At 45.5% G+C, this 24,342-nt stretch overlaps 2 protein-coding genes across 15 annotated transcripts in view; one reads left to right on the top strand and one right to left on the bottom strand.

Moving 5' to 3' along the window:
- Positions 1–649: 649 nt before the first annotated feature.
- Positions 650–13,728, bottom strand: Mrpl22 (mitochondrial ribosomal protein L22). 5 transcript variants are annotated; one of them, XM_063268592.1, is made up of 9 exons: positions 13,585–13,728; positions 11,946–12,079; positions 10,930–11,081; positions 10,801–10,849; positions 7,165–7,282; positions 4,883–4,948; positions 4,149–4,226; positions 2,900–2,969; positions 665–949 (listed from the first exon to the last, which is right to left on the bottom strand). In XM_063268592.1, exons 3-9 carry the CDS (start codon positions 11,006–11,008, stop codon positions 738–740), a joined length of 672 nt encoding a protein of 223 aa, XP_063124662.1. In that variant the 5' UTR covers positions 11,009–11,081; positions 11,946–12,079; positions 13,585–13,728; the 3' UTR covers positions 665–737. The 5 variants fall into 5 exon arrangements, with proteins under 5 accessions (NP_001099251.1, XP_063124662.1, XP_063124663.1 ...); XM_063268593.1 differs by having other exon boundaries at positions 11,565–12,079; positions 13,585–13,718; XM_063268594.1 differs by having other exon boundaries at positions 11,946–12,068; positions 13,585–13,660.
- Positions 13,537–24,342, top strand: part of Gemin5 (gem (nuclear organelle) associated protein 5) — a 45,382-nt gene continuing 34,576 nt past the window's right edge. For 3 of the 10 annotated variants that reach the window (XM_006246400.4, XM_006246399.4, XM_006246398.4), the window contains exons 1-7: positions 13,620–13,785; positions 14,511–14,671; positions 16,347–16,528; positions 18,115–18,266; positions 18,631–18,747; positions 21,310–21,442; positions 23,898–24,063. In XM_006246400.4, the coding sequence (XP_006246462.1) occupies positions 13,620–13,785; positions 14,511–14,671; positions 16,347–16,528; positions 18,115–18,266; positions 18,631–18,747; positions 21,310–21,442; positions 23,898–24,063 (1,077 nt within the window). Of the gene's footprint in view, positions 13,786–13,902; positions 14,046–14,084; positions 14,342–14,510; positions 14,672–16,346; positions 16,529–16,580; positions 17,378–18,114; positions 18,267–18,627; positions 18,748–21,309; positions 21,443–23,897; positions 24,064–24,342 lie in introns of those variants that run through there. The other 7 variants (XM_039086891.2, XM_006246397.4, XM_006246396.4 and 4 more) reach the window with 5 other exon arrangements.

The raw sequence follows: 24,342 nt of genomic DNA, 5'->3' as shown, positions 1-24,342 counted from the left end.
GGATTAAGAAGTATGGCAAGGGGTTGGGGATTTAGCTCAGTGGTAGAGCGCTTGCTTAGCAAGCGCAAGGCCCTGGGTTCGGTCCCCAACTCCGAAAAAGAGAAAAAAAAAAAAAAAAAGAAGTATGGCAAGTTCCAGGACAGCCAGGGCTACCCAGAGAAATCCTGCCTCAAAAAGCCAAAAACAAACAAACAACAACAAAATAAGAAGAGCCTGGAGAGGTTGGGGATTTAGCTCAGCAGCAGAGTGCTTGCCTAGCAACCGCAAGGCCCTGGGTTCGGTCCCCAGCTCCGGAAAAAAAAAAAAAAAAAAAAAAAAAAAGAGCCTGGAATTGAGTCTTTTGCTTGGGTAACATACAGATTCAAGCAATCCACCTCAAAACACCAATGCCACTGTTCAGGGAGGGAGGGAGGGAGGGAGGGAGGGAGGGAAGGAGGGATCTGTGAGAGTCTCACTAGTACTTTGGAAACTGATGGTTGCCATGAGGAGAGTGCCACCTACTGTCTGGTTTAGAATGCAGTGGTAAGGTTGCTTCCAATCCTCTGGAAAAATCCTCTGGCCCAGCACATGCTCACCAGGAAACATACAAACCACCCACACCCTCACCCCCCCACACAAAACTTTGTAGTTATACACTACACTTCAATAATTCAATGAAAAAGCATAAAAATCATTTGTTTTTACTTTTAAAATAAATGTAAGGTATATACACTGCGGACCAGAATGGCCGTCACAGCTCATAGCGTGTGGATGATGGTCCGGCTGCGCAGCTGCTGAATATACTCCTTGGCGTGGTCAACTGCTGTCCTCGGTGCTTCGGGTCGGGGTGGCGGTCCTTCCACCAGCTTCACAAAGTAGTGGCAGTAGACCTTCTCCATGATGCCAAAGCGACCTCGGCCATGGTAACGGATGCGCTTCAGGCACTGGCCTCGACCTGAGGTAGACTCAGCTACAGAGGAAGGAAAGAGAATTATGGGAAACATCTGCTATCTACAGGACTGCCTCTGCAGCAGCTGAGCAGGTCCCCCACCTTTCAGTAGATCCTAAGAGTACGGGAGTTTGCTGGTGGGCTAGCACACAGTCATGTCAAGCACACGTCTCTGAGCACTAACGAGGAGCCAGGCACTGCTCTAGATGACGCATGACGCATGGACCCTACTGCCACATTCCATCGGGCAGAGGAAAGGGAATGTAGTAATAGCTTCGATTAACGGCGAGTTTCCTGAATCTGACAAATCTGACAGACTGACAGGATGGAAGGGATGCCAAGAGGCACCCCTGAGACTAGGCGTGGTGCTGGCACCTGTATCCAGGAAGGGCAGGAGGATCGGGATTTCAAGGTCATCCTTAACCATACAGCAAGTCTGAGGTCAGTTCAGATACATGAGACTAAGTCTCAGAAATAGAAATAAGAGTCATCGCTGAGAGAGAGAAGCCTGACCCGACCAGGATCTCCCCATCCCTGTTCCTGATGCGGGCACGCTGGACTTGCTTAGGCAGACGATGGGGCACACAAACACGAGATGAGGTGAGCATGGGGACAGATTATATATGGTCCTGCAGGCAAAGGGAAATCCCATCCCCAGCACCCAGGCAGACAAGGCAGGAATGGGACTGCAAACGCTCAGCACATAAAGCAGCGACCATGCAAGCCTGACAACATGAGTTTGCCCTTGGAATCTACCCACATAAAGGTGCGAAGAGATGTGACCCCCTACGGTGCACAGTGTGCTCTGTGCATGTGTACTACCTTGGATATTTTCAACAGTACCCCAGGAACATGGCTGTGCAGGGGTCTATGGTATGCCGACTCAGAGCCCTTTGGGTGGGTGTGTGCTAAGGATGGCGTAGCTGCACCATTCGCTCGGTCTAGTCTTAGTTTCTGAGTGTTTAAGGGTCTCACTGCCCAACCTGGCTGAGGATGCTGAACTTTTTTCATATATTTTATATTATTCTCTTAAGAATTATGTAATTCGGGGTTGGGGATTTAGCTCAGTGGTAGAGCACTTGCCTAGGAAGCGCAAGGCCCTGGGTTCGGTCCCCAGCTCCAAAAAAAAAAAACCAAAAAAAAAAAAAAAAAAAGAATTATGTAATTCATTTGCCTGATCACTGATTGGATGATTCAGTGTTTCTCTCTCTTCTACAGATCAGCAGGTCCTTCAGCCTGATCACTAGAAGGCTCCATTTCAGTCATTTTAATGACAGAAACACATTATAAATCAACCATCAGGGGCTGGAGAGATGGCTCAGTGGTTAAGAGCACTGACTGCTCTTCCAGAGGTCCTGAGTTCAATTTCCAGCAACCACATGGTGGCTCACAGCTATCTGTAATGGGATCTGATGCCCTCTTCTGGCATGCAGGTGTACATGCAAATGGAGCATTCATACACATAAATAAATAAATCTTCAAAACAAACCAAAACTGACCCTTAAAGTTTACATGTGAACCTGTATCCCCTCCTTCCACTTGACAATTCATCTATCTTTTCTGTCCACCCACCTCTGCCCCCAATAATCTACATAGCTCTGACTGTCCTAAAGCTTGCTATGTAGACCAGACTGGCCTTGAACTCACAGAGAGCCATCTGCTTCTGCCTCCTAAGTGCTAGGATTAAAGCGTGTGCTCCACGACTAAAGATTAATCTAGCTTTTAGGTAATTTGTGGTGATTCTCGGTTTTGTTGTGAATAAAGGGTGGCAACGTGAGCCAGTTCTGATCCTTGGGTAACAACCACTGCTGAGAGAGACTTCCCCACCTCAGCCCCTTTTACAACAGGCAGTGAGAGGCTAGCAAGTGTACCACTCCCGGCATACTGACCCTGCGGTGCTAAACGCTAATGGAGGTCTAAGTGTTCAGATACCAGAGACATCGCAGGTGCTAGAGATGGAAGAAGTCTTACCTATGTGTAAGTTGGATCTGAATTCCACATTATGGTCTCTCACTGCCATGTCTTGTGCTTCTAAGAGAACCTTAAATGACAAAAGAAGCCCGCTCATATAGCTGATTCTAAACTAAAGTGTGATTAAATATCTCATCTTTTGTTGCCTAAAATATACCAATTCAAGCCTACACTTCACAGTGAACTTTATTTATTTATTGATGGGTTTTGTTTTGTTTTTTAGACAAGTTATCACTTTATAGATCTCGATACCTTGGAACTCACAGAGATTGGCCTACTTCTGTCTCCCAAGAGTGTGGGATTAAAGGCATTTATAACTACACATAGCCATGATGAACTTTGATTGCTGGTTGTATCAAGGAAAATGGTACAGTGAGAATTCCTTCCTCAGAATGAATTAAGAGCTACAATGGAGCCTTGGAGGCTCTCTAAGGGAAGGGAGGACAGCCCACACCCCTAGGTCATGCCATTGGTAAAGAACACTCAATCTGAGTCAGGGACTCCAGGATTCTAAAAGGAGATCAGTCATGTGCCTGCACATTAGTACTGTACCCAGTGAGGCATGGCAACCCTAGGGCCCACCTATGTACAAATCCAAACCCACGACCACAAAAGAAGTGTTAGGGACAGCATGACTCCCAGTTTTATGTGCCATGCCATGGCTTCCTCCATTTAATTACTCACATAACATCATAAGCTCTCATTGTGGAAGTTGGCTCCCCACCCTCAGAAAGGACTCTCTTCAAAACCAAAACCAAAACCATACCATGTCTGGGATGGACGTGCAGCTTATTGGTAGAGGGCCTCCCTGGCAAACACGAGGCCCTGAGTTTTATCTTCAGTACCACCCTCAGAATAAGCCCCAAGTCATTGTTTAGAAAAGGCTTCTAGGGGTTGGGGATTTAGCTCAGTGGTAGAGCGCTTACCTAGGAAGCGCAAGGCCCTGGGTACGGTCCCCAGCTCCGAAAAAAAGAACCAAAAAAAAAAAAAAAAAAAAAAAAGAAAAGGCTTCTAATCATCCCACCAACAATTTAAACAGTGTCTGGTACATGAGGTAAAGGCACCTGAGGAAACCCAGGTGAAAAGTGAAGAGCATCTCAGGAACAAGGAATGTGAGAGACTTCATAAACCCGGGAGCAACAAGTCCATATCTCACTAAAAAAATACATGTACACCATGAATTTCAGAAACCCAGGATTTGGGGTTAAAGATGGCTGCATGCCCATCCCTCCCAACTACCAAGTCTTACCTCTTTAATTATTTGAGCCCCCTTTTTATCATTGAACTCCAGCTGAGCCAAAGCCTGATCAATGGACATGCCTCGTATCTAAAGAAGGTCAGATGAATGAACAAACTCAGAAGGAATATTTCAGTGACGGCGAGAGCCTTACAGTACAATTCTGGAAACTGTTGAGTTAAACCCAAGCAAAATAGAAAAACAGAGGTTTGAAAGGGATCCTACCTCTTAGTTAAAACCAAACTTTAAGTGCTGCAAGATAAAACCAACAGCTTTCTGTGTAACCATTTCAGAACTATTAAGGCAGACATGACTGAAAGACAATGTGACACCAACCACACTCCTCCATCTCACATGGGATAAATGATTCTGTACCTGCTGCATTTCTCTCTGCTCCTCACTAAGAACACACAAGAACCAACAGCATCCTGAGGTTAAACCTCTTTGTCCTGGGTTATCTCTCCCTTCTTCACCAAGATAAACACTTAAGAACCCACTGTGTTACGATATTAAAACTACTCCAGGTGAGCAAGCAGGTGCCCCAGTCCTCTGGCTGCCCGCATTTCTGCTGCCCTGGCTTCAAATGTATTTAGTGTCTCTCTTGATAACCTGCGGGTCACTGGACACACAGTGACACTCCCTACTCCCTGGGAACACTGGGATAAAAACCATTCATACTGCAGTCCTCAGGAGGAGCCACGGCTTCTTTTCCTGGGTATCACACAGGAGTAGTCATGTTAGCTTACCAATTTTGCCAGGTACCACATCTTGTCCTTGCTGTATTTTATCTGTCTCCGACAATGGTAAATTTCCTTGCAAATAGGAAAAAGAGAAAAACCTGTTTCAGCAGGTTCATCAAAGTGACAGTGACATAGCTTTTACTTCCCACACTCTATGCCTAATGACAAAACTATCGTCACAGGAAATAAAACAAAATACTACAAAGACTCTAGACAAAACCTTCAGACAAATTTGCCTTTTTTCAGTCTCATTATGTTAAAAAAAAGATTAGTAAGAAAGAAACTGAAACAATAATCTTTTCAAATTTATTTACTTTATATGTATGTATGTTTTGTCTGCACAGATGTGCATCAGGTGCATGCCTGGTACTCTTGCAGGTCAGAAGGCACTAATTCCCCTAGAACTGGGGTTACATATGGGTACTGGGAATTGAACTCAGGCCCTCTGCAAGAACAAGTGTTCTTAACCTCTAAGCTACCTCTCAAGTCCTGAAACTATAATTTTTTAACCAAGTAGATATTGAGTAATTCACAATTCACAAAGCACTTTTTAGTAAGTTCAGTTGAGAGAGGAACTGTCTTATAATCCTTTCATAAACTGAAACTGACAAACTAAGTGGTCTGATCAAGACCTAAAAACCTGTGATCAGAGGAACAGCCAGGCATGGGAGGATCCAGGTCTAACATGGGTGCTTCCTGTGGTGGTTTGAATGAAAATGGCCCCCATAGGTGGACAGGGAGTGGTGTTATTTGAAAGGACTGGGACATGACGTGGCCTTGTTACAGTGCATGTGGCCTTGGTAGAGGAAGTGTGTCAGTGTGGGTGACCCTTGAGGTTCCAGAAGCTCAGGTCAGGCCCAGTGCTGCTTTGTCTCTCCCTGTTGTCTGCAGATCTGGATGGAGAAGTCTCAGCTTCCTCTTCCACATCTGTCTGCCTGCACACCACCATGCTGCCTACCATGGCAATAACAGACTAAACCTCTGAACTGTAAGCCAGGCCCAATTAAATATTTTCCTTTATAAGCATTGTCATGGTCACAGTGACTTTTCACAGTCATAGAAACCCTAATAAGACACTCCCAAAGCTCTCCACAGACTCTCAAAGTCCACCTTCTTCCCACTATTGGCCCGTCTACCACTTAAAAACTATATTTTTTTAATTTTTTTACTAAAAGTATTTTTTTAATACATAGCTGGAGTTGTGGCTCAGCCGTTAGAATGTTTGCCTAGCCCTGGCTTTGAGCCATACCTCTGCATACACTGGATGTAGTACTGCTCAGGTGTAATTCCCAAACCTTTTAGCAGTTGTGTATGCATGCCTCCACAAATTCACTTCGAGCTGGACTTTGCTTTACAACATGTCCCTAGACTAATCTCCAACAGTCTCAAGTATGCAATGTAAGCAGTTTTTTTTTTTTTTTGTTTTGTTTTTTTTTTTGGTTCATTTTTTCAGAGCTGGGGACCGAACCCAGGGCCTTGCGCTTCCTAGGTAAGCGCTCTACCACTGAGCTAAATCCCCAGCCCCTCAATGTAAGCAGTTTTAACTGAGCAGCTAAAACTAAGATACATCTGTGGTAGGCATCCAATGATGCAATGCAAACCTGAGGTTTAAAGGAAACAAAACTGTCACTGTGCCTAAATTCAAATTCACAATGGTTAGAGCAACATTTCCAACTGGTCGTGCTTCACTATCAGTAAGTTACCAGCTGGGCGTGCTGGCACACGACTTTACTCCCAGTCGCAGGATGCAGAGGTACACACTCTGTGAGTGTAATGGCAGCCTGGGCCATATAGTGAGAACAACCAGGGCTACATGGATTCTGTCTCAAAAAAAGCCCAATGATGATGAGATGATGGTGGTGGTGGTGGTGGTGGTGGTGGTGATTGTCACCAACAAGCCTCATGTCATCAAAATCAGCATTTCAAACCCTTAGGTCGGTTTAGGGGCTAGGTAAAGGCAAGCAAACAAGCCATGGGCAACGTAAGATGCAGAGGCAATCTGGTACCGTTAGGTCAGTTAATTACAACATGTACATTATTTCACAATGCCCTTTAACCCGGAACAAAAAACTCACTGCTTGGAACATAAGAACATGAGTACTGGTCGGGCAGGGCATGGTGGTGCACACCGTCAATCCTGGCACTTGGGAAGCAGAGGCAGGCAGAGTTCTATGAGTTCAAAACCAGCTTGGGCTAAGTATTGAATTCAAAAGCAGCGTCAAGACCTGACTCAAAAGAAAATAAAAGTAAATTTAAAAATTAGGGGATTACTTCACCCATAAACTCACTGCTGGTCTCCGAGGCTCGCCAGGCAGCTGAGGCGGGTAAACAATCTTATTCTTCTTCTCCCATCTTCGAGAAATGTCAAGAGAAGTGCTTGTGTGGATACACGACTGCGGTAAAACTCTGAAAGGGAGGAAGCCATTAAGACAACAGGAACTCGGAACTTAGCTGCAGTTCCGGGAGCCACATCACCACCACCTTGACAAGTTCAGGCTCTCAATCAGAAGTTCATTTACAATGTACCATCAGACACATCAGAGCTGGTTTACTGGAGGCTAAGAGTGAATGCCAGCAACTCTAAGGCAAACGGGAGCTGGGATTAACCCACACTCTGCCCTGACTGACGGGTGAATGTGGTAAGTCAGTTTAGTCCTAAAAAAGACTGAAAGATACAATGGACTTACTCCTTATCTGGCCCAACCTTGATAAATACACAAGACAAAGAAGGAAGAGAACCAGAAGGCAGAGTAAAACTAAAGCACAGGACAGGCAGCAGAGGACTGCAGAGTGGCTTCAGGCAATTTTTTTTAGAGGGGATGGATTTGAGACAGGGTCTCAAATATAACCCTGGCTGTCCTGGAACTCATGATGTAGACCAGGTTAGCCTCAAACTCACAGAGATCTGCCGCCTCTGCCTCCCGAGTGCTGAGATTAAAGGTATGAGCCACCACGTCTGGAAAGATGGCTCTTAAAAAAGATTCACCTAGGCTCACAACCATCTATAAAGAGATCTGGTGTGTCTGAGGACAGCTACAGTGTACTCATATATAATAAATAAAATAAATATTTAAAAAAAAAAAAAGATTCACCTAGCAGAGGATGAAGACACACCCCACAGATGACAGAGGTCCTTATCACCTGTGCAAAGGGACAGAGCTGAGAACAGGAGAGGTCGGTGCTTTCACTGAATGTCAAGTATTGAAGCCATCGGAGAGGTAAGTGGAAGTTGAAAAGACCTTAAATTCACTACTCCATGGCCTCCACACCCCACATGTCCAGTTATCCTCCTGTCTTCCCCAGTGGCAGCCATCTTCTACATCTCTAAATAAACCTTCCTTGGATTTTTTTTTCTTTTCTTTTTTTCAGAGCTGGGGACCGAACCCAGGGCCTTGCGTTTGCTAGGCAAGCGCTCTACCACTGAGCTAAATCCCCAACCCCTGGATGTTCTACTGTGTATCTTCGACTTCCCTGTCAGAGCCAGACACCAAGTATTATCAATGCTACCAAGAACTCTCTCAAATGTTAGGCCTCATCTCCTTCCTTATTGCCACCACCCTAGTTCAGGACTGCCATCTTCCACAACTACAACGGTAGCCTCTCCCATCATCTCACCAAATTCCGACCCCTCTTGCTGTGCCTGAGCACTTCATGGAGCCCCTTCTGAAACAAGGATGCTCATGTTTTCCTTCAGCTGAAACCCTTTCCTGACTGTCCTGGAGCTCTCTATAGACTAGGCTGGTGCATAGACATCCACCTGCCTCTGCATCCCGAGCGCTGGAATCAAAGATGCACACCACCAACCCAGTTTCCTATTAATATACTATAAAGACTTACTTTCATTGTATGCATTTGGGTATTCTGCCTGTAAGCACCATGGATATGCATTACTCTTGGAAGAGAGAACAGAGTATTGGATGCCCTGGAATTGGAGTTACAGACCGTTGTTAGCCAACTTGTGGTTCTGGGAATTGGACCCAGAGCCTCTAGAAGGGCAACCAGATGGCTAAGCCATCTCTCCTGACCCCGTGATTATCCAGCTTTTATCTATAACTCTATTTCTCAGTCTCATTGACAACTGAGGGCCTTAGCAGATACCTACAGAGTAAGAGAACTGAAATTTCCTATCCTAAATGAAACCTGTAAAAAGTGACCCAGCTGGAAGTGATGACCACTCCAGTCCAAAGACTATGTTCTTGAATATTTCTACTGAAAAGAACCAAACTTCTGGAGGAAATGGCTGGTCACAAGATCCAAAGCAGAAAGCATGCAAGACAGGCAAGATAGGGTTTTCCAGAGCACAAACCAAGTAAGCTAGACCACAGAAGCCCACAAAAGGTACTTGGGAGCCACCTATAGATAGTCCCACAGGCCAAAAAGAGACAACCCAACTATTAGTAAAGATAATACCGTCATGGTATCGCCTTCGATAACTAAACCTATCAGATAAATTTAAGGAAAGTTAAATAGGGAAACCCTTTTAGGGAAATAGGACAAATGAGATACTTAGTAAAATCTTTAGCCCGACGCTTCCGACTCTCAATAAACTTCAGATATAATTACATGTAGTATGAGAGCAAAATGAGCTTCATTCTGCTGTTGGATGACTAATTAGTACTCCGCACCCTGCAGTATCTAACACTGCATAGCCCGGACGGCTAGTGTTATTGAAAATGAGACCCACTGAACAGTTATCTGTCTTGTCTCCCCTCCAAACATGCCAGTGGTCTCCAGACCTTTCTTCTCCAGTCTGAGTCATGCGTGTGTACGTTTCTACACAGTTAAAGCCAGTGGGCTCACTGTCACTTCTTTGGGCCTTGGTTTTCATATATGTAAGAAAGAGGAAAGAGACCACGTCTCTAAGGCCTCTAACATCGTTGTATATCATCACTCACAGCAGGATGACAGAACCACGAGCTTTGACTTCGATCCTAAGTCACTATGACAAACTATTAAATGAGATTTCTTCCGAAGTACATACTGTCTGTGTGTCTGTCTGTCTGACTATCAGCCCTTATGCAGCAGTGCCTTGCATTTCTCTTTTCTTTTTTTTTCGGAACTGGGGACCGAACCCAGGGCCTTGCGCTTGCTAGGCAAGCGCTCTACCACTGAGCTAAATCCCCAACCCCGTGCCTTGCATTTCTCAAAACCCCAATACAGATTTGGCAATTAATGTGATGTTTGATAAAATAAGTATGCCCAGAACTAGTGGTGACAGTTTTATGAATAGTTACAGGTTTTAGGAATACTCAAGACTGAAATGGGTCTTAAACTGAATCAAGCAAATACCAGACTGCCATAATTAAATTAAATCAAAATATTACTCCAAACGAAGCAATTAATTTGCAAGTGCTATATATGCAATCCAAACTCCCTATGTACCCTATGGATCCAGGCCAACTCAACTGTATTCCTTAATCTCTATACAGGGCCGCTTGTCTCCTAGCACGTTGCATGGCCTGGGATCCCAGAATCTGATTGGTAAGCGGAAGTCAGACTGACCTATGTCAAGAGACTCAAACAGTTTTCTCGAGAGGCTCCATAATGCTCTACAGAGCAAAAGGTTCAAAACAGTTGTCTGAGGCGCTGAGAAACAACACCGTAGAGTATACAATGTCAGGCAAGCGTCGAGTTTCCAAACAGTCCTTGACCACGGTAAGTGAACAGAGAAATAACTAGGAATGTTTATTTGTTGGTATATCACACAACGTGGAAGAGTCGAACTGTGGCCATGGAATGGGGAGAGGCTGTTCAGAAAACACTGAGAGGAGCCCTCGGAGCCAACAGTCCTCACAGGGTTACAAAGCACTCTTGGGCCGGACCGCCCTCTACCTGAGGCCTAAAGCACCGCTTGGCACACAAGGGCACTCTGAGGGATGCAGACCAGACACAGCTTGCTAGAATTTTCGTGGCAGAACACTTACCGCAGCATCTGAGTTGTCCAGATCCTCAGGTTAGGTACCCACAGTGCACCTGCAACACGAGTACGAGCTGTCAACTTTGATTCTCACTACCGCTTCAACCCTAAATTCTGAGAAAGCCATAAGACTTACCCAACTCTCGCAGCAGTGCGGCCGCCATCCTTGGCCCTACGGAAGCCTCGGAGTTCAAACGCCGGCTGCCTGCACGCATGCGCAGTCCGAGGCTTGCCTTTCGGACCCGGAAAGTCCGAGTGCGTTGTCATGGAGACCAGGAATGCGTCGTCCTGTGGAAAGTCTAGTCAGACCAGCCTTGTTTTGTAGAGAATGACCTCATAAAGATTGAAAATTAGAAAAATTGTGGTCTCACACCATAGCAGCCTGAAAAGGGTAGGGGAACCTGTAAATCCCAAATATTTGAGGCCAAAGATAATGAGAAAGACCACTGATCCAAGTCGTCATGGCCAAATTAATTAAAGCAATCAGTTAATTGAAGCAAGCTTTTTTATTCGTGTACAGGAGCTGCCTTCCCCTAAGGCAGCATTTGGGAAGGCAGCATTGGACATGAAGACAAGGTTTTTATAGCTCAGGGGGTAGGAGGGGTGTTCCAAATGGATTTACCAGGTGGGGTTACAGGAGCAGAACTATAATTGGAGCAGACTAATAAGTTAGTTCCTAATGACCTCCTGAGACAAAGTCATGATTGCAAGGTGGTCTTAAGAAGGTAGTCATAAGGGGCTGGGGATTTAGCTCAGTGGTAGAGCGCTTACCTAGGAAGTGCAAGGCCCTGGGTTCTGTCCCCAGCTCCGAAAAAAAGAACCAAAAAAAAAAAAAAAAAAAAGAAGGTAGTCATACAGAAAAACCTTTTGAAACAAAAGTAGGGTTAACAAGATGGTTTTAAATCGAAAACATAGTTGCCATTTCTTGGAACACATAAAACCATTTGTAGTTAAGGGTACCAGTGGGGCATAGCCCAATCAGTGAGAAACAGAGGATTAATCACAAACAAGAATGGATCTAGTTTGTCTTTACTATAAGATAGTGTTTAAGCCTAAAATGCAGACAGACTGATTCATCAAACTATGTTCTCAGTGGGCCTCAGGGTTCTTGTTAGGAACTACCAACATCAGGAGACACCGTGACACACAAACCAGGCTCTGCCTCAAAAGACGCCCAGGGTCGTGGCTGGCATATGTTCATAATCGCAGCATAGGAGAGGCTGAAGCAGGAAGATCTCCACAAGTTTGAGGCTGCAAATTCCAGGCCATTTAGATCTACACAGTTTCTTGAAGGGGAGGAAAAAAGAGAGAGAGAGGAAAGAAAGATCACTCTACTTACACAAATTTGTGAACATTATTAAGAAAACTCTTTCAGAAACCAAATTGCCTGGCACGGTGGCCCATGCCTTTAATCCCAGCACTCAGCAGGACAGAAGCAGGTAGATCTCTGTGAAGTCAATGAAGTTTGGTCTACAAAGCAGGTTCCAGGCTAGTCAGAGCATAAAGTGAGATCCTGTCCCAAAATAAAAACCAACAGGGACGGGTGGTTCAGCTGGTCAGGAAGTTTTCTACCAAGCCTGACTAGCTGAATTCAGTCTTCAGGCCCCATGTCATGGAAAGAGAGAACCAACTCCCTGACCTCCATGCACACACACTGTGAAATATGAGCGCGCACACACACACACACACACACACACACACACACACCCCACACACACACCACACACACACCACACACACGCCACACACACGCCACACACACATCACACTAAATAAAGACCAAGACCAACCTGATGTGCAATACCCTGTTTCTACCAACCTCAAGGTTGACTAAGAGATGAGCTAATACATTAGTGTGCATTTACTGCCATAGATACCTGGATTTTACTAAATCTCCTTATTTCATCCAGCAATCCAGCAAGGCAAATATTAAGAAGTGAGAAACATCTGGACAGATTGGACCTAAGTTCCTGGCAAAACTAGTGATCAATGTGGAAACAGGTGACTCTGAATTTAGTGCCCATAGGCTATGCTAGCATAGGTAAGGGCTCTCTATTGATGATAGACATTGTAAGTTTTCATACGCCACATTCAGGAAGGGCAAACAGCAATACAGAAGTATAGTCGGATCTGAGCAAGTTGCTCATGTTTGAGTTGTAAGCGAAGTCCAATTCTTTTTTTCTCATGCCACTAACCAGTTCTCTCAGCATTGGCACTCCATTAAGCAGGAGGCACAATGTCAAACCTCTGCTCTTTAATTTTTGAACACCAAGAACCCAGAGTCAGAATTCCCTCCCAACTACAGAATCTCTTCCTGTCCTCTCTAATTCCTGACTCATTTCTTTTTTTTTTTTAATTTATTTTGACAGGCTTTCACACGATAGCCTAGGCTGCCTGGCCTGGAGCTCAGGGCAATCCTCCTGCCTCAGCTTCCCGAGTGTTGAGCCAAAGATCAGATTCATCCTTTTAGTATTTTAGTTTAATACATTCTTGCAATTGTCTTTAAAACACCTCCCAAAATTGACAAAGAATACCGATACGTAGCATTAGAAAAAAAAATGAACTGCCTTGAAGATTAAACCTCAGTGGCTGGTTGGCCGGTTCTACAGGTCTAAATCTTTAATTAAAGAAAATGTTTAACCTCGGGGCTTAGAATTTAGTCCCAGGCGGCGCACTAGAGTGAGAGGCGCGGCTTGGGCCTTGGCGCGCTCCGTAGCGCCCGCCCTCAGGGGCGGGGTTTAACTCGATCCCGCCCCCTCCCGCTACACGCCGCGGTTGCGAACCACCGTACCGGAGCTCCTCGGCTGAGCCTCGGCGGCCGCGGAGATGAAACCAGAGCCGCGGACGCTTCCGCCGTCCCCCAACTGGTACTGCGCGCGCTGCAGCGACGCGGCGCCCGGAGGCATCTTTGGCTTCGCTGCGCGGACCTCCGTCTTCCTCGTCCGCGTGGGCCCGGGCGCCGGCGCGAGCCCAGGGGCGCCCCCGTTTCGAGGTGAGCCCCCCACGGGCGGGCGCGATCCTTCCCGCCCTCCTCTTGGGGGTCTGTAAGTCCCCGGCTCCGGCGGCCCGCGCACGTGGCCCCTCAGGCTTGGAGAGGCTGACCCAGCCTAGACCCGGCATGTACCGCACTCCTGGCCTTCCTACTTTGCCAAGGCCCTGCCGGCCCCAGGACGCCCCTGGGGTGGGAGCTGTTCTCTGTTCTCAGCTCTCGCTGGGCAATTACGAGGTGCTGGTTTCTGTAGGATGAGTGGGGTGAGTCTGAATTTGCGCCAGACGCGATGATGCTTGTCCGTGATCCCAAATACTTGGGAGGCTGAGGCTAGAGGATTGCCGCGCGTTCGAAGCCAGCCCTAGGCTACGTAAAGTGAGTTCCAGGCCAAGCAAGGGCTCCATAGCAAGATCCTAACTCAAGACAAAGTTAAGTAAATATGTGTCTTTCACGTTCACCGGTGAGCTAGGACTGGTCCTCAGCCTGTGAACCTGGCTCGACAAAGGACATGAACATTGCTTTGTAGATGAGAATACTGAAGTTCAAAGAAAATGACCCTGTAAGAAGACCCAATTACTGGTACCCAGCGTTTCTGTTATTAGTCCATGGATGTTTCTGTTCCGTGTGTGTTAAGCGACACCTGTTCGACTGCTTGTTGTTCGTGCAGCAACATGCAGTCTAATTGTCTGGATAGTGGTTTAGTTAACCAAGGCTGGTTCTGCTTGCAGTTGTAGGAGAGTTGGTGGGACACACTGAAAGAGTATCTGGTTTCACTTTTTCTCATCACCCTGGACAATACAACCTCTGTGCCACCAGCTCAGATGATGGGACTGTGAAGATTTGGGATGTAGAGACCAAGGCTGTAGTGACAGAACACGCGCTCCATCAGGTAATGTGCATCCTGAGAATGTTTTTAGTTTCTCTCATCCATGTGGAGGAATGCTAGTAGCTTGTGTTGATTAGTTAGATGTGTTGGAAAGACATGTTTTGTTTAGAAAGCAGAGTTATTGGTAGGGGATAATAACTCAGTCAGTAGAGTGCTTGGCTAGCATCTTCAGAGCCCTGGGCTCAGTCCCCAGAACTGCATAAATGGGCATGGTGGTGCACACCTGTAATCGAAGCATTGAGAAATGGAGGCTGAAAGATTGGGAGTTCAAGGCCAGCTTGGGCTACAGGAGATCTCCAAAAAAGAGAGAAAACACACGTTAACTAAGCTGCCTATTTGTGAAAGTAACATTAAAGTTTGGCTATATAGTCAGTCTTTTATATGTATGAGCAGTTTTTCTTTCTTTTTTTTTTCTTTCTTTTTTCGGGGCTGGGGATTGAACCCAGGACCTTGCGCTTCCTAGGCAAGCGCTCTACCACTGAGCCAAATCCCCAACCCCATGAGCAGTTTTTCTAATGTATGTCTGCACACCAGAAGGGGACATTCAGATCCCATTATAGACTTAAAAACTACCATGAGAGCTCTGGGTATTGAGCCTTGGACCTCTGGATGCATAGCCAGTGCCTTTAGCCCCTGAGCCATTCTCCAGCCCGTAGTGAGATTCTGGCTGTTTTCATGTTGAACAGCCACAGAGAGCATAGCCTACAGAATCTTAACAGAGCCAGTAGGTCCATGTAAAATAAACCCCCGGGCTGACGAGAAGACTTTCCAGGTCCAAGTGCTTGTCCTATCAGCATGATGACCTGATTTTATTTTGTTTTCTTTAATTGAATTGTGTGTGTGTGTGTGTGTGTGTGTGTGTATGAATGAATATTTTGCCTGTATGCCTGGTGTCTGTGTGGTGAGAAGAGGTGAAAGTGAAGTTATTGGTGATCATTGGTCACCATGTGGGTGTGGGAACCAAAGCTTTGCAAGAGCAGCAGTGCTCTTAGCTACTGTGTGGCCTCCCCAAGCCTCCATTACTCTCTGGAGTCCACATGAAAGTAGGAGAGAACTGGCTCCACAGAGTCTTCCAGCTTTCACATGCTCAGCTGGGCACATGCTCCCCCAACACAATAAATAAATTTAGGGGCTGGAGAGATGGTTCATCGGTTACGAGTGCCTCCTACTGTCCCAAAGGACTGTTCCCATCATCCTTATAACCTACTCCAGCTCTGGGAATTCACTGTCCTCTCCTGGCCTCCGTATACACACATGGCATGTGTTTGCACAAATACATTAGTAAAAATGTGTGTCTGTGTGTGTGTAGAGTGTGTATGTAGTGTGTATATTTGGGGAGGGAGGAGGGGGGAGAGAGAGACTCTGTGCGTGCGTACGTGCGTGTGTCTGTCTATCTGTCTGTCCGTGTGTGCCTGTGCATCCATGTCTATGTCCTAGGGCATGATGGTACATGGCTGTAATTCTAGTACTCAGAAGACAGACAGGAGGATTGCCTTGAGTTCCAGGCCAGCCTGGATTACAAAGTGAGACTGTCTCAGAACCACACAAAAAGTTCTAACTGTAGATTTACTGTATTGCTGTACGGGTAGTTATAGCATATTTTGTAAGTGCCTGTAATGTGTACCCAATATTAGGCTGGTTAACAAATGAGACTCATCTGGCTTTGCTTTGTTTGAAGCATACAATATCAGCACTGCATTGGTCTCCGACAGTTAAGGACTTAATAGTCTCTGGGGATGAAAAAGGAGTTGTTTTCTGTTACTGGCTTAACAGAAGTGACAGCCAGCACCTCTTCACAGAGCCCAGGGCCATATTCTGTCTGACCTGTTCACCTCATCACGAAAATCTAGTAGCCATTGGGTGAGTACTGAGCACTGCGCTGTCTGCTGATGGTTTGTCTTAATTTATGGTCCTGCTTTTCATGCCCCTGCTTTGTGTGCCTTAGTCCTCAGAGGACGGACTGCAGCCCGGGGTATCATATGTTCCTGTGATCTCTCAATCCAGGCTTTTCTCTGCTCCCCCTCTTTCTATGATACTTGCTTTCTGCCCTCTTTCTGTCCAGTTTTTCCAGCCACCCTTCAAAAGTTAGAAATGCCTTTCACTCTTGGCTGACTTAGACTTGCATGTGGCATTAACTGTAGAGTGTCAGGTGACTGCTTCATGTACCTGAACTAGGGCTATGTGTATCCCAACGTGTACCTCACAAATAGGACAAAGAAAGCCAGGTTCATGATAACCGTCTATGAAGTCTTTGTTTGGATGTACAGAATAGTTTGTGTCTTACTTGGGAACATTTATAAAGAAAGGCCAGGGATGCTTGATTATAACTAAGAAATATTAGCTACCACTAGGAGATCAAGGCAGAAATTTGGTAGGAGTTGATATAAGCTGTTCTGGTAGGGTTGTTTTTTGTTTTGTTTTGTTTTTCCCTTAAGCTAAGTATAAGACACTTTAGGCTTTAAAGTTCAAGGGTTTTTTGGATGGTTGGTTGGGATTTTTTTTTGGTTGGTTGTCTTTCTACCAGTTATTTGCTTGCATATGTGTTTTGTGTACCATGTGCTTGCAGTGCCCTAGGAGACCAGAAGAGGGCACCATATCCTCAGGGACTGGAGTGACAGATGGTTGTGATCTACGTCATGAACACTGGGACTTTGGTTCCTCTAGAAGAGCAGCCACTGCTCCTCAGTGCTGAACTCTCTCTGGCTCCCAGTAAATACTTTTTAATGTGTTCAAAATAATTCGCTTTTTAAAGAGCTATTAAATCTCTCCGTTTCTGCTGAATTCATAGATTGACACTGAGGACTAATACAGTTCTAAGCTACAGTTTAATGGTTCTTGTTAAGTTTGTAGTTGGAAAGCAGTATCATTTGTGGAGCTAAGGCTGTAGCTCCTCTGGCAGAGTGCTTGTCTAGCACATACAAAGGCCTGGGTTCAGTTCCCAGTACTGTCTAAAGCAAATATGTTGACTCATGCCTGTGGTCTCAGCCCTTGGGAGGCGAATGAAGTTCATGATCCTTCTTGGTACATAGTAGGTTTGCGGCCAGTCTGCAATTCGTAAAGCTGTCTCAAAAAAAAAGGTTTATTAGTTAACTTTTTATTGCTAAATTCCGCTTTCAGGGTATCACAATGCAGACAATCTGTAAACTTAGTGGGTACTGGGAGAGGTAGGTAGAGGAGAGGAGGAAAGCCTTGTCTTTTTGTCAAGGTCTGCCCTGGAGGTCTGGAAACAGCTATAAAAGGAGGTGTGGCATGGTGGAAAGGGAGTCTTCAGAGAAAGAGTAGAGTCTAGAGTCTCAGGGTAAACATATGTAGGATTTGAGCTGGTATCTAAACAGACAGAAAGGAAGAAAAAGCGAAGTTGTGCTGCTTGGGCTAGAGCTCAGACAGGTGAGGGTTTGGCAGTGTGAATCTGCGGGCCCCTGAAATATTTCTAACTTACTTTTCAGCTACAAAGACGGCATAGTGATTATCATTGACATCAGTAAAAAGGGAGAAGTTGTTCACAGGCTTCGAGGGCACGACGATGAAATCCACTCCATAGCCTGGTGTCCTTTGTCTGGTGAAGACTGCTTATCTATAAACCAAGAGGAAAACTCAGGTAAGATGATGGAAGGAGAACTCTGCTCTTTTCAGACCTAAAGAACTAAGTGTTAAATTGCAGCTTCTGAATTATACTCTTAAGGCAGCCTCACAGATCAAACTAGGAAAAGGGGAGGAGCTCAGTTTGGGGAGTTACTTTTTAACCACAAGTGCATGTTCAGTGTAAATTAAAAATAAGCAGTTATTAGCTGCTCTTCCAGAGATCCTGAGTTCAATTCCCAGTAACCACATGGTAGCTCACAGCCATCTGCAAGGTCTGATTCCCTCTTCTGGTTGTGTGTGTGTGTGTGTGTGTGTGTGTGTGTGTGTGTGTGTATGCAATAAATCTTTAAAAAATAAAATATCCATCTTTTTCCTAGAAGAACCTGACATTCCCAATGGGAAGCTTATAGCAGAAACCCCCATCACAAAAGGCTGCTACTTAGCTACAGGAAGCAAGGATCAGACCATTCGAATCTGGAGCTGTTCCCGAGGCCGGGGTAAGGTTGATGCCTAGAGTTTAAAGGATTGATTTGCTTTTATTTTGTGTATGGGTATTTTGCATAGACATATGTCTGTGTACTATGTGTGTGCTTATGGAGGCCAGGAAAGTGCACTGGCTTCTCTAGGAACTGGAGTCATAAACTGTTATTGGTGACCATGTGGGTGCTAGAAACCGAATCTAGCTCTTGTAGAAGAGCAGGAAGTCCTCTTAACTGATGAGCCATTTTTCTCCACTGCCCTGCAGTCCATTGTTTAGAGTAGTCAGAATGAAACAGTCTGTCTCTTCCACAGTTAGGAGTGGAGTGGGATCGCATGCCTCTGCTCTTAGCAGTTTAGGACCTTAACCCGCAGAACGGCACCACTGTCTGCAGCCTGTGCTCTAGCTCCTTTCTGCTGCTCTGAGAAAACAGACCAAAAGAAACATGGAGTGTGGGGGGTTAGTTTCAGCTTCTAAGTTACAGTTTATCACTGAGGGAAGTCAGGGTGGGAACTTGAAGCAGAAACCATCCAATGGAGGGATGCCATGTGCTGGCTCACTCCCTGGCTTACACTCAGCTGGCTCCTTTGGATAGCCTGGGACTGCCTACGCAAGGAATGATACACCCCATAGCCAGCTGGGCCCTCTTGTGTCAGTTGACAGGCAAGACAGTCACCCCTCAGAGGACAAACTTAATCTAGATAACCCTCATGAGACTCTCCCAGGTTTTCTGTTTTGTCACAGTGTCTCTTCGGTGGCAAATACTGTAGCATTATGGTAGAATTATCTACTTGTTTCCTTCATCTCATTCCAAGAATATCATCTGTCCAAAATCTTGCTTACTAGAAAGTTGCTGTGCCCCATAGCCTGGTCAGACCTCTCTGTTCTGTTGTGTCTGAATGGAAACACAGTGATACAGACTCAGCGTGCACATTGAGCCGTAAACAAGCTTGCTGTGCTTACATTGTCTTCAATTTTCATTTATCGCTGTGGAGGGGCTGTGTGTGCGTGCAGGTGCGCATCACCTTTATGTGGGTGTGGGGTCTGACTCGGGTGGTGAGCGCTCTTTTCAAGCCAGATCACCTCACAGAACCATTACTTCTTTCAAATTGGGCTGAACAGTCCCTCCCTGCAAAGACACCTGTCTGAGAATCCGTGAACATGAAGGCTGTCCACAGTAGCCTTGCATTCTCCTTGCATAGCAGATCTGCTGGAGAATACTGAGAAAATGCTGTTTTCTGTATTCTATTTGGAATATCCTGAAGCACATCTCTGGACATGTACGTGTTGCTTTGTTTTGTTTGAGACCGGTTTCTCTGTGAAGTCTTGGCTATTCTGGAAGTTGCTTTGTAGATCAGGCCTTGAACTCAGAGATGTACCTCTATCTGCCTCCTGAATGCTGGGATTAAAGCTGTGCTCCAGCACACCCAGCTGCCATGTATGTTTTTAAAGCTGTTCTTGTGGTTCTGATGGCCAGTACAAATGATTGGGTCAGTGCTGGTGACGGTTTCCCTTTGAGGGTTAAGCACCCTTCCTAGGGGTTTCATATCAGATAGCCTGCAGATCAGTTATTTATATTATGATTTATAACTGTAAAATAAGTTATAAAGTAGCAACAGGAATAATTTTATGGTTGGGGGTTATGACAACATGAGGAACTGTATTAAAGGGTTGCAACACTAGGAAGGTTGAGAATCATTGAACGAGAAGGAGGAGTTAACTAGAATCTATTGTCCTGCAGTTAGTTGTTAAAGGCTTTCATTCTAATAAGGAGCTCAATTTCCCACACAGAGGTACTGGCATGTTCATGCATCTGCAGACCAAACAACCTTTGGTGCCATTACTTAGGTTCCATTACAGACAAGATTTGGAGCTTGACAAGCCAGCTAAGCTGGAGAGTTAGCCGGAGAGCCCTGTTTCACCTCCCTAGCAATTGGACGAGCATATTACCATGCCTGGTTTCACATATGGGTCTTTCGGATCAAACTCAAATCCTAATGCTTACAAGGCCAGCACTTTACAAGCTACAGTGTCTCCCAAGCCTATCCCAGACAAAGATAAAATTCTTCAAGTTTCAAAGATAGCCTGAAAAGGTTTGTTTGGCCTAAACTGGCAAGACTGGCGTTAACCTCTATCAGAGTAATGTCTCCATAATAAAATGACGTGTTCTTTCTTCTGTGTGCACATGTATGTAGAGGTGATGTTGCAAGTCTTCCTTAGTCCTTCGTGTTTGTTTTTTTTGTCAGCCTTGTTTTGTGAGACAGGTTTTAGCTGAATCTGCTGCTCAGTGATGAGGCTAGACCAGCAACTGGTCAGCAGCTCCAACAGCCTGTCTCTGTGCCCAGCCGTGGCAATGGGTGATAGGTGTACCCCACTGCACCAGGCTGCTGCTGCTTTTTCAGTGGGTGCTGGGGCCTAAGCTGAGGTTCTCATGCTTTTGTGGCAAGCAGTTTCATTACTCTAGCCCCCAAGGTTCTACTACTAATCAGCCAAACCGTTTGTAACCCACAGAATTGAGGATTGCTGGGAGGGGCATGATACTGTTTCACTGTCTTGAGAGTGAATTGACTTTAATCTACAGGTGTAATGGTTTTGAAATTGCCCTTTCTGAAGAGAAGAAGTGGGGGTGTGGACCCAACAGTTAAAGAACGTCTTTGGTTGACACTTCATTGGCCCAAGAACCAACCAACACAGCTGGTATCCAGTTGTTTTGGGTAAGTATTGTGGCCGTATTTTCTAATAAATACTGTCTCCCTGTTCAGATTCAGAAATTCTACGCTTATGTGTTCAGAAAATAGAGAAATAACCAAGACTTATGCTGTCGTTGTTATTCATCTTTCTTCTTTTTTAAAGACATAGCCTCACTTCAGGCAAAGATTGACCTAGCACAATCCATGGAGGATTGGAAAGGTCCTCCTGCCTCAGCCTCTCAAGCGTCTTACTTTGCCCAGCCATCTTAGCATGATAAATGAAGTAATGAATGGGGAGATTCAGGAGACCTGTGCTATTTACTACCAAGAATGGCTCCTTGGGCCGTCTTTATAGGCTGTGCCATGCCCCCACCCACCACCACTACACATACTAGTTGAAAACCTGAGGTGGTCAACTTGATCTGCTCTGTAAACTAGAATTTCCACAACCTCATCCTCTGGTTTAGTTCACTGGCAGGAGCCACTCACAAACCTCACCTATGAATAAGGACATTCAAGGGTGCAGCTGAGAGATGTTCAGAGCATGAGGAGACAGACAGCCTTCCTGTACCCTCTGTAGGTTTTATGAGATCATCATTATAGACATGTGATTGATGTCATCTTTGGCCATCGGTGACCAGCTTATCTTGACCCCTCTATCCTTAAGATGAACTGGGACCACAAGTCACACCCTTATCCCGCCTGGGTCTGCTGAGTAACTCGTCCACATCTTGAAGCTACCTAGAGACTACACCTATCAGCATGCAGAAAGATACTGCTGCAGAGACACATGCCAGAAAAGAGCCAAGGCCAAACGTGTACCACAGTGTCAGGCTGCCTCGTTTGCCAGGACACTGAGAATTCCATGGGCCAGGTCCCTGCTTTAAAATAGACAGTACAGAAAAGCACATACAGATATACAGATTGCCCAGAATGTTAGCCCCATCCCCTCCTGACTACTTCTACCTAAAGAAGATACATTTTGAACGTTGCAAGTTATAGTTGACTTTTATAAATCAAAGAAATGTATTTAAAAGATAGTTCATGGATATGGTAGCTCATGCCTAAAATAACGAGTCCTTCAGAGGCTGAGGCAGGAGGATCTTAAAATTATCCTGGGCAACATAGAGAGTTCCAGGCCAGCCTGGAATACGTCCCAAGACTCCTATCTCAAAAAGCTTTAAAAAAAAAAAATTTTTTTTTTGTTTTTGTTTTTTTTTTTTGTTCTTCTTTTTGGAGCTGAGGACTGAACCCAGGGCCTTGTGCTTACTAGGCAAGCGCTCTACCACTGAGCTAAATCCCCAACCCCTTAAAAAAATTTTTTTTAATTATGCACACTATCTCATCACAGATAATTGTGAGCACCATGTGGTTGCTGGGAATTGAACTCAGGACCTCTGGAAGAGCAATCGGTACTCTTAACCACTGAGCCATCTCTCCAGCCCCACAAATAAAATTTTTAAAATCTTTTTTTCAAAGACTTGTTTGTTTGTTTGTTTATTGTATGTGTTTGCACACACATGCCATGGCATATATGTGGGGTTGAGGGGACAACTTTAAGGGATTGGTTCTCTATTTCCATCACGTGGATTCCAGAGATCGGACTCAGCTCAGGTTTGGAGGCAAGTGCTTTACCCACCAAGCCACACCACCAGCCCCTTTGTTTATTGTTGTTGTTGACGTTTGTTTGTTGTTGGAAAAGTACATCACTATATAGTTGTGGTTTTCCTGGAACTATATAGATTAGTATGTTCTCAAACTCAGAAATCCACCTGCATCTGCCTTCCAAGTGCTGGGTATGCACCACCACATGTGGCTTAATTTCGAGGAGGGAGCGCTCACTTTGTAGTAGAGCTGTACTTGAATTTATAATATTCCACCTCTGCCTTCCCAGTACCTGAGTTCACACTGCCATATCTAGCTCAAAAATGTTTTCCTGTTGATTTTGGTAGTGGTGGTTGGTTGGTTTTTCAAGATAGGGTTTCTCTGTATTCCTCGAACTTGCTGTGTGGATCAGGATGGCCTCAATCCACAGAAATCCACCTGCCTCTACTTCCCCAGTGCTGGGATTAGCTGGAATTAGAGGCATGTGACACTACCACCTGGCCAAAAAAAGGGTTCTATTGGGGCATAAGGTGTGGCCATCAAGGAAGGGGTCATGCTGTGGGCCCAAGACAGGACCAGACCAGCAGTTGAGACCAACAGTTTAAGGTGATTGTAAATTCTGTCAGAAATTGATCAGCCCACTGTTAGATTCTAAGATCATTCCCTGTGGCAGATTCTGTTCTCCTTGTGAGAGCTATGTGGCATTCCGCTTCCTGTCAGGGAGCCTCTGGTGCTAACAAGAGGATTTAGTTTCTCTTAACCCTACCAGTCTTTTGGACTTTCAAGTTACCAAGCAAGCATTTAGCAGGCTCCAGGCCTGGCTAGACAGCCACAGTCTGGCTAGCTGGTCAGAGATGTGCTCTTGTTCTTTCAGAGGTGAGCTGCTGCTGTGGGACCTCACCCAGTCATGGAGACGGAAGTACACGCTCTTCAGCACCTCAGCGGAAGGGCACAATCACTCCAGAATTGTCTTCAACTTGTGTCCTTTGAAGACTGAGGATGGCAAACAGCTGCTATTGTCCACGTCCATGGACAGAGATGTAAGAACTGGTTTCCAGCTTTGCTCAGAGAAGTAGTGTGTCACAAAGGTCAGGCTAGAAGGTGTCTGTCCTCATGCACATCTCTGCCATCCAGTTGAGAGCTCCTGCTAGCAAGTGCACTGAGGAGGGTGTTACCAGCAGGGCTGTCAAAGGCTGCTAGAGACAGTTTTTTGGAGTCCGTCTCTAACAGTCTGGCTTTAGTCTCCCTTTATCTTGAACTTTTGACCCTTTTGGTTCCACCTTCCACCTGCTGAAGTGACAGGTGCGAGCCACCAAATG

This window comes from Rattus norvegicus, chromosome 10 (genome assembly GCF_036323735.1).
Source record: "Rattus norvegicus strain BN/NHsdMcwi chromosome 10, GRCr8, whole genome shotgun sequence".
Classification (NCBI taxonomy): domain Eukaryota; kingdom Metazoa; phylum Chordata; class Mammalia; order Rodentia; family Muridae; genus Rattus; species Rattus norvegicus.
The sequence above is the reverse complement of the archived record's forward strand: the minus strand, read 5'-3'. Positions and strand labels throughout refer to the sequence as shown.